Source organism: Bos javanicus, chromosome 1 (genome assembly GCF_032452875.1).
Source record: "Bos javanicus breed banteng chromosome 1, ARS-OSU_banteng_1.0, whole genome shotgun sequence".
NCBI classification, from domain to species: domain Eukaryota; kingdom Metazoa; phylum Chordata; class Mammalia; order Artiodactyla; family Bovidae; genus Bos; species Bos javanicus.
Window position 1 is genome coordinate 153,731,028 of NC_083868.1, and position 18,010 is coordinate 153,749,037.

Consider the following 18,010-nt stretch of genomic DNA (forward strand, 5'->3'; position numbering starts at 1 on the left):
CAACGATTGAACTCAGACTATGGGAATACATGAGTGCAAAGGCGTTCCATCTCAAGAGAGCAAATGATAGAAAAATCACTTCTCTAGTCAGAAATATGTAGCTTGGGAAAGAGGGCTCACACATGACATTACATGCCATAGTAATTCCACTAAAATGAAGACAATCACGAACGGAAAAAAACAAACAAACAAAAAACAGCCAAAGAAACAAAACACCCAACATCTAATTTGACTTTTAAAAAAAGTTAAAAAAAAAAATCTGTGATTAAACACCCAGAGTCAGCAGGTCAAAGGAGTCATTCATAAGACCTTTTGCCTTCAGGCTAGAGCGGTTCATAGCATCCTGATAGATAATTGCCTACCCTGTTCTTAAGGTCCTTGTGCAAAGGAAATCCCAGGGCCCTCCGCTGAGCAGGACCTGGGCCTCGTGGCACAGCAGGACTTCCTCTCCGTGGGCCTGAGCTCCCCGTGGCCCTGATGTACCCACTTCCTCTTGCTCTTGTGCTAGTCCCCGTTGAGCTCAGGGTCCTCTGTTTATATGATCACGTGACATGAAAGATCATTTAAGGCTCCCTTCCTTTAAGGTCTTAACAAAGGTTTGATAAGGCAAGAAGCATTTGCACAGCAGCTGGAGTCAAGGCGAGGGACTTGGATGGGTCTGAGTTTGGGCCCTGGCTTCCCCAGAATGATCTTCTGAACCCTGTTCAACAAGCCCGTCTGTCGCTTCCTTGCAGCCTCAGTTCACTCAAGTCTTGCTCCCACCCCAAGCCCCCTCCGAGGTGTTACTGTGCACCCAGGCAGATCACAAAACGGCGTGCGTGGCTCTCAGTCTCTTCGCACTTGCCCCAGATTCCTTGTCTGTTTTCTGAGTTTTGGGGGCCGTGTTGTGTGTCCTGAGCCCTGTCGGCCGCCTCCTGGGTAACAGGATTTACTCTTTGCTGTCTCATGTCGTGTCCATGTGTCTCTGCAGAAAAGGCCAAGGTGGCACCTGGCTAACTTTTTGCTTACGTGTGTGAGAGGGGATGCTGTTCAGGGAGTCTTCCTTCTTTCGCCAGCCTATTTATACATCTTCACAGCAGCCTTCTGGAGACCTCCGTCTTCTCTCCTGGATTGTGACTGCCAACGGTGGGACTTTCTAACTCACTAAGAAAGGAGTTGGGCAGTGTGCCAGGCTGGAGGGCTCATGTTTTCCATCTTGTCAGGTTTTGCTGCGTCGCACCTCTCAGGGCTAGGTCAGGATTTTTACTGACCCATGGCAGGGCTGGGAGGACTCCTTTAATTGATTCTTTGAAACTGCTTTTTAAATTGGAGCTGTAACACACGCATAAGGGAAATAAACCTCCGTCTGACCCCAAACTCTCAGCTGCCTCCCCCGATAGCATCAAGTACAGTCCTTTCCTTGAAGTATACACATGTTTAACAGATCAAAGCTTCGTGGACGCCTTTATTTGTAACAGATAATATGGAAAAACAAGACTAAAAGTCAGAAGGCAGAGAATAACATACTCAGCAGATCCAAGGAAAGAGATCTCAAGGGACGTCCCTGGCAGGCCAGTGGTTAATTAAGGCTTTGCCGTCCAAAGCAGAGGGTGAGGGTTCAATCCCTGGTTGGGAAGATGAGATTCCCACATGGCCTGTGGCCAAAAAAACCAAAACACAAACAACAGAAGCAATACTGTAACAAATTTAATAAAGACTTTAAAAATGGTCCACATTAAAAAAATTTAATAAAAAAGAGGCCCTATGAAGAAAGAAAAGATTTTATAAAGATATGAAGGACAAAGGTGAATTTTAAAAAAAGGTGTATTAAAAGCAACAAATTTATTGAGAAGCTATTTATGTTCAGGTTTTAGGGTGGTGCAAAAAGCCTAAAGGTGAATCCTATACTGTGCTGAGTGCTTTAAGAGCCAAGATGAGCAACATACTATGACTTCTGGAGTCGGGAACATCCGAGCATAGGAGGACACATTTGTGTTTCTTGAAGGGTGCCTTTAAGTCTTCCAGTGGAGGGAGGGAAACAGGAATTCCAAACCTAGCAAATACCATGAGCAACAGAGGGTGAGGCTGCACAGCTTTTCGGGGAAGTAGTCAGTGTGACTAGTTTGGAGGAGGCAAATCTGGTTAGGATGCGATTCCAGAATGGAAGCCAGGGGCAAGGTTAATATGGGTCGTGGGTGCCTAAAGAGAATGAAGTTTGTCTTGAATTGGAACCTGCTGAAGACTTTCAGGTTGAGAAGTGATCCCTCCAGGGACAATTCTGATGGTAGTTTGAGAACTGGATTGAAGCTGGGAGGGACTAGAGTCGGGCAGGATTAGGAGGCTGCTGCAACAGTCCAAGCCAAGTGTGATGAGACCGTAAACCAGCCACACTGGTGGAAATGGTTTGAGAGACCTTTCTGGATTGATTTACATGTTTAACTCTTCCTTAACAGTTAAGTGGGCCGGGGGATGCGAGGACTTGAGGCCCGTTCTGAGTTACTCAGGCAGGCTGCTGTGGAGGTGGGATGCTGTAGAAAGAAGCTCGCAGCACGGGAGAACAGGTGTGTGCAGTGCGACTTTCAGGGGCCTAAAGCTAAGGCATGTCGAGCGTGACATTCCCGGGCCAGTCAGGCCCAGCATCTCAGCAGGGAAAGAGAGGAGAGTCAGCACCATCAACTGTTTCACAAAGGTCAAGAAAGCTGGAGATTTAAAAAGTAGCCATTGGGTTGGTTAATTAGGATGTCAGTTTTGACCTTTGGAAGGGCAGTGTCCCTAGAAGAGAAAGGAAGTCAATTACACAGACTGGTAACTGAAAACTTGGGGGGAAGGCATTGGTATTTAAATACAGAAGGAAAGCAGCTAGCGGAGAGAGAAGTGGATGAGGACACGGACCGAACAAGGCTGGAGAGACAGGACAGCAGCCCCAGGCCGCCAGGTTTGGAAAAGAGAGAAGCCGCGCCTCTGCCTCGGGGTTTCCCCTTTCCTCCCGGACTCTCCTTACTGGTGCTGCGGCCATCACACTGGGGTGGGGGTGGGGGAAGCCGCTCCTCTTTCTTTCACTGACCATCTGTTCCTGTATCCAGGATGGTGAGCTGGGAGGAGGTATGATACCTAAGCCCTCCTCACTGGCAGGTGGGGGGAACCCACCACAAAGAGCCAAGGAAGATCCCTCTCCTTAGAGCCGGCATTTCTGGCCTTAGGGCGTTTCTGATGAAGGCAGCTCTTCCCTTCCTGGCTCCTGGTCGCTGCCCTGGGACACCCAGGGAAACTGGAGACTCCAGACCTAAGAGCAGGTGGACCAGAAGGCCGGAAGCATTTCCTCTCTCTTTGGTCTAAGGCTGCCTTCCTAAACTTTGATTCTTGTCCTTACCTGATGGACACTGAGACTGGCCACTGCCCCAGGGAAGACCCCACTCCAGCTTCCACCCAAAGGAAGGTTACCAAACCCTTTAGTACCCTGCCACCCCTGCAAAAAAAAAAAAAAAAAAAGTCATATCAGAAGAGTCCAATAATGATACAAGACATTCATAGATCATTTCTGATGTGACGTGAGGTTAGCTTAAGACATGGGGTGGTGGGTTAGGTAAGGATAAACAGGGTGGAGGAAAAGTTAAAGCAGTTTATTTCCTGACGTGTCCTATTGTCTCTGTGAAATCGGACTGTAGGACTCCTGCTGAGATGGAGGGGCAGTGGGTGAGTGGGATTTGGAGAGGAGCAGTTTGGAGAATGGAAATTGGAGGCGGTTAGCAGAGAGGAACGTGCCGCTTTCACAGCACCAAAGGCCCACTGAACCCAGGAAGTATACACCTGTCCAGTCGGCGGCACTAGGGGTTTTTCTTCCCTCCAGCAGGGTGACAGCCTGGGGTAAGCAGAAGGAAAGTCATGGTTGGATTCATGCAAAGCGTAGAAGGGCCTGGGCTGCTGGTGAGAACTGGGTTCAAAGTCTTGGTCAGGAGGTAAAGACAGGAGTGCTGATGAACTTGAGAGGGACGGGTTGGGGAATACAGGTCTTGCTGAGGCTGGCAGGTGTGGGTCTGGGGGAAGGAAGGGCAGAGTTGTTGGTTAGAAATGGGTTGTTTTCTCTTCTGGCTGCACGGGGTCTTCGTTGTAGCACAGGGGCTTCTCTAGTTGTGGGGCACAGGCTCTAGACCGAGCGGACTAAATAGTCGGCATTTAGGCTTAGCTGCCCTGGTCTAGTTCCTTGACCAGGGATCAAACCTGCATCCAATCCCTGCATTGGAAAGCAGATTCTTAACCACTGGACCACCAGCGAAGTCCCAGAGATGATGTGTTTCTGAGTTTCAGCTTTCAGAGATGAACTAGTTCTGGGGCTGGACTGTGTGAGTGGGAATGCCAAGGGAAGAGGTTGGGAGCCATCCATCCCACACTGGGATGCAGCAAATGATGTGGTCATCAGACTTCCTCCACTCCTGAAAACAATCTGTTCTTAGAACTCAGATCTACAAGACCTAAACACACGCCAAATCTGGGAGGCGTTTGTTACACTTTGCTTATCATGCAGTTAGCAGCTGGGCAGGAAAACATAAGCCTCTGCGTAGACCTTACGTGAGACCTTGTTTTGTGGGTGTCCTTAAGAGAAGGCACTAACCCAATATCAAGTTTTCTATTCTAGATTCATGGTTTCTCTGAAAAGATTAGATGATCTGAGTAGCACTGAGCCACGATTTCCTCTTGGCAGCAATAAGACTCCTCACCAGGGTATCTGAGTCCCCATGGCTCCATAATGCTGCCTCTCACCTGGTCATCCACACCATCTTTCCTTGAGTTAGGAGGGAAGTGAAATATTTCCTAAAACCAAGGCACTTTTAAAAACTGGACAACCAAAGATGAGTCAGGATTCCTCTGTATTTGACATGCAAATGTGTCACTGCTGAAAACTATAAATTATGGTGCTATTAGGAAACAAATCCTTCCAGCTTTATTATCTACCTGGCTCCTACAAGCACTTGAGCTTGCAATGATTCCTGCAGTAAAATAACAGCAGAAATACAATCACACATATGAACGTTTACAAAAGCAGTGCACCAAGTGACGGTAACTTGTAGAGCAAATCATACTGTTACTTTTGCTAAGAAAATAATCTTACTGAATCTCCGGTAATTAATAGATTCCCTCAAAGTGCCACCTAACTCAATAGGCACCGAAAACCACTTGATGAATTCATGCAGTGGCTCCTCAGAGGCTGGAAATCGTGATGTAATTCCCTGAGTGCCTAACTTCTTGGCAGCTATATACATATGTAGGGTTGATCCAAGCAAAATGGGTGAGGGATCTGCAGTGTAAGAGGAGAGGAAGAATATGAAATGAAAGTTGTTGGCAGGTCTAACTTGCCTCATGGGTGCTGAGGAAGAAAGGCAGTTGCTACATATTTCTTGCTGAGAAGCATGATAAAATACACATAATCCCAACCCTTAGGACCATAACAGATTCAAATCAACATCTAGGATTAATTTAGGAAGCAAACAGGTAGCCAGTGTGGACCAGTACACTGATTTAATCTGGTATTTCCTTAAAGCATTTTGGTCTTCTACTTGCTGCTGTGGTTAAGGCTCACATTAAACATATGGGGAGCAGTCAAATATGAAGGCTCAGAATTGTACTGCATCTTGAAAGAAATACAGAAATAAAATGGGATAGAGGTTTGAGAAATGGAAATTATCATCACACATTGAGGGAAAAATAATCTGAAGGCCAAGTGTTCAGTGAGTCAGAAAAATTTAGAGTCGTAACGTTAGAGGCTGCAAACTGGAAACTAGATACGAATTCATATCCTACAAGGGTATCAGTGACGGCAAGAAGTCAGCAACCAGCGTCAGTGTTATTTTGGGAGGCCGCAGGAAGGCTCTTACCGACCAGGGAGCCTGCAGAGCCCATGTTTGAGGCATCGGATTTAAGACACAAACAAATGGAATGTCGTGCCGTTAAGGGTGACAACAATGATTAAAAGCCCAAGCAGACTGAAATCTGAAGAAAACTTAGATGAATTGATGGCATGACAAAAACAAAAAACAAAAAACAAAAAAAAAACCCCAAACCACGAGATTTTTAGAGGTATATATTTACTTTAAACATTATGAACGATTCATCAGCATCTTACCATTGGTATACAGAGACAACAAATTGTCATAAACACCATATTCAGAATGAGCATTTTACTGATGTCTTGCCTCTCTCTTATTGCCCAACTCTGAAGAGTCATCGGAAGGGACCATTAGACAGTATTTGCTGAGAGATGACTATGACATCTTGGCTCCTTTTCTAATTTGAACTTCTATGAATTTTACAATGCCATAAAAGCACTCAGCGAGAATTTTGGCAAAATATTTACAATTCTTTTTCAATAACACCGCTCATGGAATAGGAGAAGTGGAAAGTAATCACTTAGTAACTGTGGAGAAACAAGCAGAAAGGAGGAGGAACAACTGCTTCCTGTGCTGCTTGGGATGAAAAAAAATCAGAGTTTAGCTATTAAAAAAAGCCTGCTGGGGGCTGAGCACGGTGCGTGTGATGGGAACTCGCCGCTTCCCGTGACCACCCGCGAAGAATGTGCCTCCAGCCTGGCCGTGTGTGCGACGCAGGAACACGCCTCCGACACCTGCAGGCGTGTGACCAGCGGCTCACCGAAGACGGCGCTTGGGGGATAGAAAAGAACCTGGCACAGGCCCTGGGCTTCTGGCATCATTCGGCACAGGTCTGCCAAGATGCTTTGGGAAACGTTTTAATTTAAATGCCAAGTCTATTTCAATGACGTCTCCCTGGTTTGACCTGTTGGGAGTCCAGAGTGAGATGGATAGGTCTTCATTTTGGAAGCATTAGGAGAATCAGGTTTTAGAAACAGCACCCTGTAGATTTCAGTCTATATGTCCCCTCTCACCATAGGAAACTCGTGGTACGAGTTGCAAAGATATGACTCTCATAGCACATTACTGGTGATTGATAAATGCAGGAAAAGGTTGGAAATATCTTCAGGTGTTTACTCAAAATATCAAAATTAGAAAACTTTAAGGATAAAGGCCTAGCATTCTTCCTTTCCTCCCCACAGCATACTCACAGGCTATTATGACTACACATTTGATAAGACAGCTTCAGAACCTGATTTGAATTATTTGAATATATTTTCCTGCAAACATATCACAAGGCGGGGAAAAAAAAAATGGAACCAAACTAGAAAAAAGGGCAGAAAGAAAGAAAAGGGATAGGACTGAATAAAATATTCAAACACTGTTGTTCATTGATGTGACATTAGATGTTCACACGTAGGCCCAGATTTGCAAGAGAGGGATAAAAGTCTGTCTGATAGGTTACGAAAACAGGAATCCAGATCAGAACCCAAACACCCCCCAAGAATAACAGGTATCTGAAGTTGCTTCAGAGGCAGGGAAGTGGGGATGTGTATGTATGGAAAGCTGCTTTCCTCCTCAGAGGCTCCTTGGCAGTTGGCTACACCATGCTAATGAAAGCAAGGTCTTTAAGTTCACCCCCCAGCGGACGGTCAGTTTCTCCTTCGCGCCCTGCGGGAAGCGCGTTCCCGGAAAAGGAAACACACGCGCTGGAGAAGCCGGGGAGAGGGCTGGAAGATGCGGGCAGGGCGTCTGGGGTGGAGAGGGGGGCGCCGAGCTAGGGATGTGGTGTTTGGCTCCAAGGGTGGACAGCAGGGGTGTGGGGGAATGTTGGCGCGCAGTGGGGGGGGGGGGCGCGACAAAAAGTGACAAGATTGGGGTGTTCACGCTGCTGACTCGACCTGAAATACTGGAGGAGGGAGGAGGAAGGAAGAACCGGAGGGGCCTGCTTAGCGATCCAAGTAGGGTTCTTCTCCCAAAGCGGAGGCTGACCCCGGGCGCGGGCTGCGGACCAGCGGGCATCCCTGGCGGCCGGCTCAGGGAGGGCGCTTGGGGGCGGACGATGTGACGAACCCCTGGGGGCCCGGGCCGGGCTCTGCCCGCGTCCCCGGCTTCTCGCCTCTCGCTGTCCCCTCCGCCGGCCCCAGCGTCCTTGCCACGGGTTGACCCCGCTCACAGATGCCCGGTTCAGGAGAACCTAGCTGGTTTCTGCACGCGCAGCGGGTCTGGCCCGCGGGGGGGCCCCGAGGAGAAGGCCCGTGGCCTGCGCCCTCGTGGCCCCTCGGGGCGCCGGCGGCTGACGGGCGGTTGCCAGAGCTCCGGAGGGGCCGGGGGCCTTCGTCGACCCTCAGCCGCCCACCGTCGCCGTCTGCTGGGCAGCGAGGTCCCCGCGGCCCGATGAGCCGGCCCGGCGGGAGCGGCCGCGACGGCGGCGACCTGGAGCAGGAGCCGGGCGGCCGCGGTGCGTCCGGGGAGCGGAGGGTCCCCGCGGCCCAAAGGGGGCGGCGCGGAGCCCCGAGGAGGCGGGGGGGGCGGGGCGGGCTGGTCCCGGGCGCCCTGCCCGCCCTGCGCTGACCCCGGGGGTACCCGGCGGGCCCGGCGCGAGCCAGCCTCCGGGGGGGTTGGGGTCGGGGGAGACACCCCCGCCCGCCCGGGGCCGCGGGGGCCTCGGGAGGAGCCTCCGCGTGGCCGGGGCGCGTCGGGGCGCCCGCCGCTGCCCCGAGCCCGAGGGGGGCGCCCCTTCCCCCCGGGCCGCGCGGCGTTTTTGGCGCCCGCGGCGGCGCGTGTGCCGGTCGTGTTTCTGTACCGGGTGCAGCGCCGGCTCCGGGTGCCCCGTCCCCCCGGGAGGGCGCCTCGTCCCCGGGGTGGGCGCCCGGTTCCCCGCGGTGGGTCCCGCGCGGTGGGTGCCCGGTGTCCCTCGCGGTGGGTGCCCCGTCCCCTGGAGGGCGCCCCGTCCTCCGGGTGGATCCCGCGCGGTGGGTGCCCCGTGTCCCCCGCGGTGGGTGCCCCGTCCCCTGGATGGTGCCCAGTCCCCGGAGAGCGCCCCGTCCCCGGGAGGGCGCCCCGTCCCCGGACAGTGCCCCTTCCCCCGTCGCCCCGGGCTGCGCGCTGCCCGCGGCGCGTGTGCCGGGCGTGTCCCCGGGCCCCGGGCCGCCTGACCGCGTCTCTCTTCTCCCCCTGCAGGAACCTTCCGATAGTCCCGCCGCCGCGGCTCTGACCGCGCGCAAGGCGAGCCCGAAGCCGACAGCACATCGAAATTAAAAAAAAAAAAAAAAAAGAAGAAGCGGAAGAAGCGGCCGAGGCGGCGGCGGGCGGAGCGGCGGAGGAGGGGCCGCGCGGCCCGGGCGGCGGGGACGCGGGGACGCGGGGACGCGGCTTTGTGCTGGCGGGTCGCGGGGCGCCCATGGCGGAGCGCGGCCGGGGGGCCGCCGGCGGGGCCCTGCCCTCCTCCCCGGGCCCGGTCCTGGCGGCCAAGGGCGCCCTGCGGGCCGGGGCCGGGGAGGGCGGCGGCGGCGGGCGGCCCGGGCCCGGGCGGGCGCGCTGTGACAGCGCCGGGGTCTCCAACGGAGACTGCAGCCTCGGCGCGCCCGGGGGCGAAGCCCGGGTCGGCCCCGCGCTCGCCGCGGCCCCCGGCCCGGCCGCCTGCCCGCTCCCCAGGGACAGCAAGCCAGGCGGCCTGCCCCGCCGGAGCAGCATCATCAAGGTAGGTGGGAGAGGGGCGCGCGTCGCCCGCCCCCCGCCATCCGAGGTGGGGGGGTCCTTCCCCGGGCGGCAGGACTGGGAGGCTGGAGGGGGAGCCCCCAGCTCCCGGGAACCGGGGCTGCGCCGGCGGCGCTGCGGGCGGCAGAGCGGGGACCGGTGCGTATGGCGTTTGGGGAGGATGGAGAGGGGTGCAAGGGGAGCTGTGCTCAGTCCCCCGGGACTCGGGGCTGTCACCTCTGCAGGGCTCGCCTGCAGCGATGGCCCGGTACCTGTCCGGCAGGCACCCTCTGCCAGCGGGCAGCCTTGGCTGGTGGAACAGACCCCTTGCCCGGTCTCCATTGTATGTTAAAGACAGTTGGTGATCATGTGAAAACATTTTCTTAAGAATCGAAGGCAAGCTAACAGAGATTCTTCAGTAGGGTTTTTTTCCCGATGGGTCTGTAAGTTGCCTCTTGCCAACGGTGAGACTCAGAGGGTGCACAAATCCCTGGTCAACTTAAGAGAAATGGAGTAGGTTTCTGAAGGTCCAGGCACCTTTCAGCTTTCTTAGGGTCAGAAGCTCTGGGAGATTACAGTCCTGCAGGGTTTTAATCTTTTGCTTGCTGCAGCAGGCAGGCCTCCAGTTCTGTGGAAGTTCTTTTGGGCGGTTTGCTGTTTTGATATCTTTTTGCCTGGTGTTATTTGGCAGAAGGAAGTCAGCATTTGGTGCCTCTTAAACTCCAGGAGTAATGCTAGGAACTCCTGAGTTTGTGGTGGTTTCATCTTACATTATGTTTTGGTCTGCAATGTAAACGTATTTTTGGAGACATGAAGTGAAAAAAAATAAATGATCCATGAGCTGATCAGATCAGAGCCTTTAGGCAGGACCAGCTCTTTCTGCTCAAGTTTGGAGCAAATATGAAAACGTTGCTTTCTGAAAACCGAGAGGTCACGGGGACAGCGAGCACCAAAGCACCGTGATGGGCCTGCACCCACCCTTCCTGTGGCAAGGAAGGTAGGACGGGCCCCCGTGAAGAGGATTGGCACTCGGGGTGTTTGAAACTTAGCTGGACCTACAGGAACCTTCTGAGGAGCGTGCAAGTGTCCGACGGTGCTATCAGCTTCTGTACTTATCTGGTGAAATACAGCACCTTGCAATTCCATGTAACAGGCAGTTGTGAAACTGCTTTTCGCTTTGTCATCTTTTGCCCAGTTCACCTCTGAGAAAGGGCAGGGCTGAAGGGCTTAAAGGTCAAGTTCATGGACCATCTGCAGGAGGTGTTTAGAGTTGAACTAAGGAAAGCAGAGCAGGCTATCGCTGCACACGTACCCAGCTCTTGGTGACTTGTATTTTCTTTTACTCTGCCACTTATGTTGCCGTGGGAGTTGCTCTCAGCCATGCGTGGGAATCAGTCCCATTGACAGAGTTATGGGTCATATCTGTTTTTATTGGTTACTAGATAACTTGTGGTGATTTTGCTTTGTGGTGGTAATGAAGTCTGAGGTGGAAATTCCAGAGAAGGTGCAAGCTCATCTTAACGCCTCTGCCTCAATTTTTTTTGGAGGGCCTGTGTTTGCACTTCAAAAAAAAAAAAATAAATAAATTCACATTTTATTGGTGTCTGCAGTGGGGTTCACAGTGTAACTTATTTAATTATAGCAGCATCTGTTTTAATTTTACATTCATGGGAGACTAGGAAGGATGGTTTGCCAACATTTCTGATATGTGGAATTGAGAACTTGTTGGTAGATACCATTTTTTCCTTGAAGATTCTAGAAGCACATGGGGAACTGATTAATTACTCAGAAATCAATGGAATTTTGAAACTTACCCAGGTATCTTCATCATTTTCTTCTTTCTGTTGAGGGCAGCTGTTCCCTTGTTCTCAGGTGTATCCCTAGACATACATTGTGAGGAAGTTAGGGGTTCAGTATATTGCTTCCTGAATGAATGGAGAAATGGCAAGGAAGTATATGTTTTTTCTAAGTTCTTTTAATTTCTAAAATGGCTGGTTGGAATTTCCCAGTCTTGTCTTATTTATTGTCCTCTGTCTCCCCAATTGACTCCTTTTTCTTGCCTCCACTTTCAATGTGCATTTTCTTAATACCCTTTAAGACTATGGAAGTAGTGTTGAAAGTTGCTCAAGCCTGGATTGGAGGGCAGGGGTATGCTATATTTAAACAGGTAATTACTCAGTATCTACTGCCTTTCAGTTGGCGTCTTGAAGGATCCAGCTTTTAGAAATTTAGCGTGGCGTTTTCCTAAAGACACGGCAGCCTAATAGACTAAAGAGATCTTTTACTTTAATACCAAATTTCATAAAGCAGCAGATAGTGCCCAGATGTTTTTGTCACATGAATGGCGGAATTACATTTCACTTTTGTTAAACAGGTAATAAGCAGCTTAGCAGGAGCCCGTGTGAAGCAGCGGTGGTCTCTCCTTGGTCTCTAGAACAGCAGGATGGATGCAGGCAGGTGGAGTGGAGAGGCAGTGATACCTTAGTGGGCCTGGCGACGATGGGGCTTGAGGGAATGGCACGGGGTCTGGGTGCTCACTCCTGAGCAGAGGCGTGCAGCTGGGTGCGCTCGTCGCAGTGCTGGGCTGTGCCTGCTTCCTGGCTTCCATCTAATGCCTTGCAGTCTTGACCTTCCTCTTAGGTGGGGACCCCCAAGTCAGAGAGAGGAATAACAGCGGAAATGGGATAAACAGTGGGCAGTGGAGGGGACTGTTGCTGAGTGCTGGACATATGCAGTAATCCGCTGAAGGCTGACCAGAATGGTATTCCTTATTTAAAATTATTTCTTTGGAACTCCATCTGTTTTGTAAATATGGTGTTGAGAAAGAAATTGTTACAAAACTACATTTTATGCCAAAATAGATGCACAGATTCCTACTAAGAGAGCTCCTTGCTTATGATAAGAGTGTTGGTGGAAATTCAGAGTGAGCAGCCTGGTAGGACCTTTCAAGTACCTTGTGAAGAAAAATAAATCATGGAACTCATCACCAGACTTTTCTACTTTTCCTTAGCTGGTTGAAAATAATATTACACTTTTTTAGATTTTTTGCAAAGGTGCACTGCTGGATTTTTAGGGGAGAAGTCATTATATTTGTCATCCTAAGTCGTCTAGTAAACGAAAACATCACTTTCATTTTCTCTTTCCGTATTTCATCACACCATTCACTACAATCCACGCTTTATTTTGAAACAATTAATTTGGTTAATTGTTCAGATGGCATTCTTTTTTTTTTAAACAAATAGCTCCATCCTTTAATTCTAGAGTTTGATCTAAAAATATGAAGTGGCATTTTAAGCCTTAGATTTTTTTTTTAAGTTTTGAAATAAATGAAGTTTAAATGTCCATTAGTTTGGGTGGTTTACTTTAATCAAAACTAATTAAATATTTTGGATGGCACGTCAAAAATCTTGCTGATTTGCATAAAGTAAAATTCACTCTCACTACCGCCTAGTCGCGTGCAGTTCGACCATCACACGCTCATGTAGCGGCCGCCACAACCCAGATCTGGAGCAATTCTGTCGCCGCACACGGTTCTCCCAGTCTCTTTGTAAGCCTTCTCCTGCCCTGTCCTCAGACCACAGCGGGTACTGATTAGGGTATTGGTAAAAATAAGTTGGAAATGTAGCCATTATACTATTCAGGTATTTAAAAGTGATGATAGCAGCCACTGTTTCTGAAACACTATTCATATGGGCAAAACACATGAGGAGTGTCCAGCTGCATTCTGTGGCCTGGCCTTGCTCCCACCATGGGGGCTGGAGGAAACCCGCGTTCGGGGGTCGCTGCCTGCCCGCGGTGCTGGCGCTGACTGTTGGACTCCGTGGGCATGGCTGCAGGTTACGCTGGCGGTGTTACCTGTTTTGTGTAGTTAAGGTAGTATTGGTTTGGGAACACCAGACTTGATTTTTCCCCTTTAAATGTGGGGGATTCTGCAGGGGAGGAAGGAATGTCAGTTTCTGCTGTCAGAAGAAGTTGACAGATAGCGTAGCCAGCCAGCCGTCTAGTCCAGAGCCTCCGGTTTCACTGGGTCCAAAGCTTTGGCCTTGTCCAGGAGGCAGTGCAGCTCCCCTCGTATCGCTGGTTGCCCCATTAGAGTGTCACGGTGTGTAGGAGAAACTCACACTAACTTGGCGCGAACATGGATTCCCCACAGCTTGATGCCGAGCCCCCAGCGTGGGAAGGCTTTTCACATCTATTATGCATATTTAAACAAAATATTTAAAATGTACCTTATGGTTTAAATAAACTAGACTCTGTGCAGGCAAAACCTGGGCTATATTTCTCCGTTCTGCCTAGAAAGCCAGCACTCAGTAACCCTGTTTTCTGAATTTCATCTGAAAAAGTAGTATCTCCATTTGATTTTAGAGGTTTTTTTTTTTGTCTGAATGGGGGCCCCCAGGAGCGGGAGAGACTGCTGGGGGAGACAGCACCACCCAGCAAGCCTGTGGGTGTGTCATGAACATTCAGCCCACAGTAACTGAGTCACAAGGTGGGTTTGTCTGTAGACAGGCCGCCGGGGTCGTTTAGGTCAGAACCATCTGATGGCCAATCAGTGAGCCTCCCCTTGTCCGATGAGCCTGGCCCGGCTCCCTGGCTGCTGGGAGGCGGCGCGCCTGGCTCAGCCACTCAGAGCCTCTAGCGCGGTTCAGAGTTCAGTTTCAGAAGGCGTCAGGGGGTGTTCCTTTTCAGACACTCACAATTGCTTGCCCCCTCTGCTACCTGCCTGCCCTGTCTCCCAGCCTCGCCTCCAAACACTTGTGCTGGCCGCCTGGTGCTTCTCGCCAGGTCCAGAGACACAACCGACAGGAAACTGTCTGGTTTTCTTTAATTGCTGCTTTTGGCCTCTCAAGTGAGTTTCTTAGAATGCTCTCTCCCAGAATCTGTTCAGTTCCTTTTATAGTTCTCTGTGCTCTGCAAGGGGTCTAAACGAGACTGTTCTTTTTCGCTTTTGCTTTTGCTTTTTTTAATGCTCAAGTTCCCCTTGCCTCAGAATTTGACACAATAGGGCAGTGCTATCTGTAGCCCAAAGGCAGGTATAAGTGGAGTGTGAACATTCACGTTTTCCCTTCAGACGCTTATCTTACACCTTTGTATCCAAGAAGAGATGCTGTGTTCCTTACTAATGATAACCTTTGGCTGTTATTATTTGCTTGTCTACCAGACCTCCGGATGAGTTTAACTATTTTCTTTTTATTTCAAATGAATGGATGCTGGTGTACAGGGCGTATTCAGATATTTTTACCAGTCAGCCTCAGGATCTAAGCCGTGCACACGGCCTGGCGAGCATCTTCCTGTTGATAACGGTGAGTCGAGGGTGTGGTGCCTGACACGGGTGTGCGTACTGACTCCAAGTCAGAACCCCCAGAGGGGTGTCAGTAGGACCTGTTTCCCTTGTGTCAGAATAATTCCATCCCTTAAGGGGACTCAGAGCATGGAGTGACTTGCACTGAGCTCCAGTTGTGTGAGCGGGCCAGTCTGCTGGCAGGACGCGGGCACCCACCTGTCTCAAGGGGCAGAGCAGGGCGGCTGGGATGCCTTGCCGGCCTCTGGTGCCGGGTCCCGCGGCAGGGGACTTAGGCCAGACCTGTTCTAGGTGGGAGTCTCAGCGGGCTGGACAGGCAGACCAGCTTTTGCTGTGCTTCGCTTGATGGCGCGTCACGGGCAGGACACTTCTTACAGTGTGAAGGTTTCCGGCAGCCCTGCGTCCAGCAAGTCTTTCAGCACCGTTTTTCCAACCGCATTTGCTCATTTTGTGTCTCTGTGTCCCATTTTGGTAATTCTCACAGTAGTTTAAAAGATTCATTATTATTATATTTGCCGCGGTGATCGGTGAGCAGTGGTTTTTGATGTTGCCATTGTAATTGTTTTGGGGCATCGCACTCTGCGCCCACATTAGATGGTGAACCTAACCCGTGTTGTGTGTGTGTTCTGTGTGTGGGCTGTGTGTGTGTGTGTCCTGACTCTTCTCTCTCCCTCCCCTTGGGCTTCTCTCTTCCCTGAGACACAGCAAGACTGACGTTAGGCCGGTTAGTAGGCCTGCAGTGTCCGCTAATGGTTCAACTGAAAGGCAGAGTCACACATCTCGCACCCTAAATCAAAAGCTGGAAATGATTCAGCTTAGTGAGAAAGGCATATCAAAAAGCCCAGACAAGCCAGCAGGTAAGCCCGGTGCACTCAAGTTGTGAATGAATGCAAAGGAAAAGTTCTTGAAGGAAATTAGAAGGGCTGCCTCGGTGAACACACGAAGGATAAAGCGAAACAGCCTTCTTGCTGGTGTGGAGAAGGTCTGAGTGGTCCAGAGAGAAAACCCAACCAGCCACCACATCCCCTTAATGCAGAGCCACATCCAGAGAAGGATCCTAACGCTCTTCAGTTCTGGGAAGGCTGAGAGAGGTGAGGAAGCTGCCGGAGAAAAGGTTGAAGCCCTGAGGTGTAGGGAAAGACGCCGTCTCTGTGGCCTCAGAGTATAAGGAGTAGCAGCAAGTTCTCCCAAAGATCCAGCTCAGGTAATTCAAGCAGGTGGATACACTAAGCCACAGATGTTCAGTGTGGATGAAACAGCTGTGTATTAGAAGAAGATGTCCTCTGGGACTGTCATCGCTAGAGGGAAGTCATTGCCTGGCTTCAGAGTTTCAAAGGACAGGCCGACTCTTACTAAGGGCTAATGCCGCTGGTGACTCTGTGTTGAAGCCAGTGCTCATTTACCATTCCTGACGTCCTGGGGCCCTTAAGGATGATGCTGAATCTCCTGCCTGTAAATGGAGTAACAAAGCTTGGGTGACAGTACGTCTGCTTCTAACACGGTTTACTGAATATTTTGTGTCCACTGTTGAGACCTACTGCTCAGGAGAAAAGATTCCTTTCTAAACATGACTGTTTATTGACAACGCATCTGGTTACCCAAGAGCTCTGCGGGAGATGTGCAGTCAGATTCATGTTGCACACTTGTCAACACAACATCCATCCTGCAGCCCAGAGACCAAGGAGTAACTTCAGCCCTCAAGCTTTATTGTTTACGAAATGCATTTCCTAAGGCTATCACTGCCATAGAGAGTGATCCCTCTTGATGGATCTGGGCAAAGTCAACAGAAAACCTTCTGGAAAAGATTCACCATTCTAGATGTCATGAAGGACACTCATGATTTATGGGATTCATGGGTTCAAATACCAACATTAACAGGAGTTTGGAGGAAGTTGATTGGAACCCTCAGGGAAGACTTTGCAGGGTTCAAGACGTCAGTGGAGAAAGGAATTGCAGATGTGGTAGAAACAGCAAGAGAACTGGAATTAGAAATGGAGTCTGAATTGCTGAAATCTCATGATCAAACTTGAATGGATGTGGAGTTGCTTCTTATGGATGAGCAGAGAAAGTAGTTTCTTAAAATGGAATCTAGTCCCAGTGAAGATGCTGTGAAGGTTGTTGAAATGACAAAGGACTTAGAGTATCACATAAACTTAGCTGATAAAGCAGCAACAGAGTTTGAGAAGAGTGAATGCAATTTTGAAAGAAGTTCTGTGTGGGTAAAATATTATCCAACAGCATTGTATGCTACCGAGAAATTGTTCATGAAAGGGAGAGTCAATTGATGTGGCAGACTGCATTGTGTCTTGTTTTAAGACATTGCCACAGCCACCCTAGCCTTTGGCCATCAACGCTGAGGCAAGACCCTCCACCAGCAAAAAAATTACAGCTCACTGAGGGCTCAGATGATGGTTAAGCTTTTGTTTTTAAACCAATAACGTATTTTAAAATGAAGGTATGTACATATTTTTTAAGACACAATCCTTTTGCCCACTTAATAGTCTACAGAATAGCATAAACATAGCTTCTGTATGCGCTGGGAACCAAAAGATTCCTGTAACTCTCTTTATTGTGATATTCACTTTATCGAGGTGGTCTGGAACAAACTCAGAATATCTCCAAGGTACGCCTGTATCCCGAGGGTCTTGATCTGTCCTCAGGACGCACATTGAATGTCCACATTATTTGGGGGGCAGAATACTGGCGGGAAACTAGAGGGTGCGAAGTTCGGTGCTTGGATCAGATTCTGGCTCCCTCTTCCTGTTGGCCTTGGGCAAGATATTTAAGTCTGTGTGTCTACTTAATCCATCTCTAAAATAGAGATAAAGAAATTCCCCCCGAACTGTTGTCATGGAGATTGAATGAGATGATGTACGTGAAATATTCACAGAAGCATGTGGCCAGTAATAAACACTCAATAAGCAGTCCCCCCATATGTTTGTTTTTCTGATTGTTAGTTTCTGTTGCTTAGAGTTGATCCTGAGATGCGCAAACTCATTTGGCTTCCTTTGAAATGGAGATCACCAACACTGCCATCTCCATTTTGAAAGCTTTATATGTTGAGATAGAAAGAATGTACCCCAATAAACTTCGCAGACTTATCCTCAAGATGCTTCACGAGTGACTTCTGTTTCGGCGCCTTTGGAAATCTTGATACATCATTATAACG

At 50.0% G+C, this 18,010-nt stretch overlaps 2 protein-coding genes across 2 annotated transcripts in view; one reads left to right on the forward strand and one right to left on the reverse strand.

Moving 5' to 3' along the window:
* Positions 1-8,027: 8,027 nt before the first annotated feature.
* LOC133253005 (collagen alpha-1(I) chain-like) lies at positions 8,028-9,092 on the reverse strand. The gene has a single exon (XM_061426137.1). It carries the CDS (start codon positions 9,090-9,092, stop codon positions 8,028-8,030), a length of 1,065 nt encoding a protein of 354 aa, XP_061282121.1.
* The window catches only part of PLCL2 (phospholipase C like 2), a 212,366-nt gene continuing 202,551 nt past the window's right edge, over positions 8,196-18,010 (forward strand). Inside the window, exons 1-2 of the mRNA XM_061427830.1 lie at positions 8,196-8,301; positions 9,024-9,543. Of these exons, the coding sequence (XP_061283814.1) occupies positions 9,244-9,543 (300 nt within the window). The 5' untranslated portion in view covers positions 8,196-8,301; positions 9,024-9,243. The remainder of the gene's footprint in view (positions 8,302-9,023; positions 9,544-18,010) is intronic.

Excerpts from the sequence above, each read along its gene's own strand:
- LOC133253005 (XM_061426137.1), bottom strand. The coding sequence starts at position 9,092 with ATGTGCTGTCGGCTTCGGGCTCGCCTTGCGCGCGGTCAGAGCCGCGGC.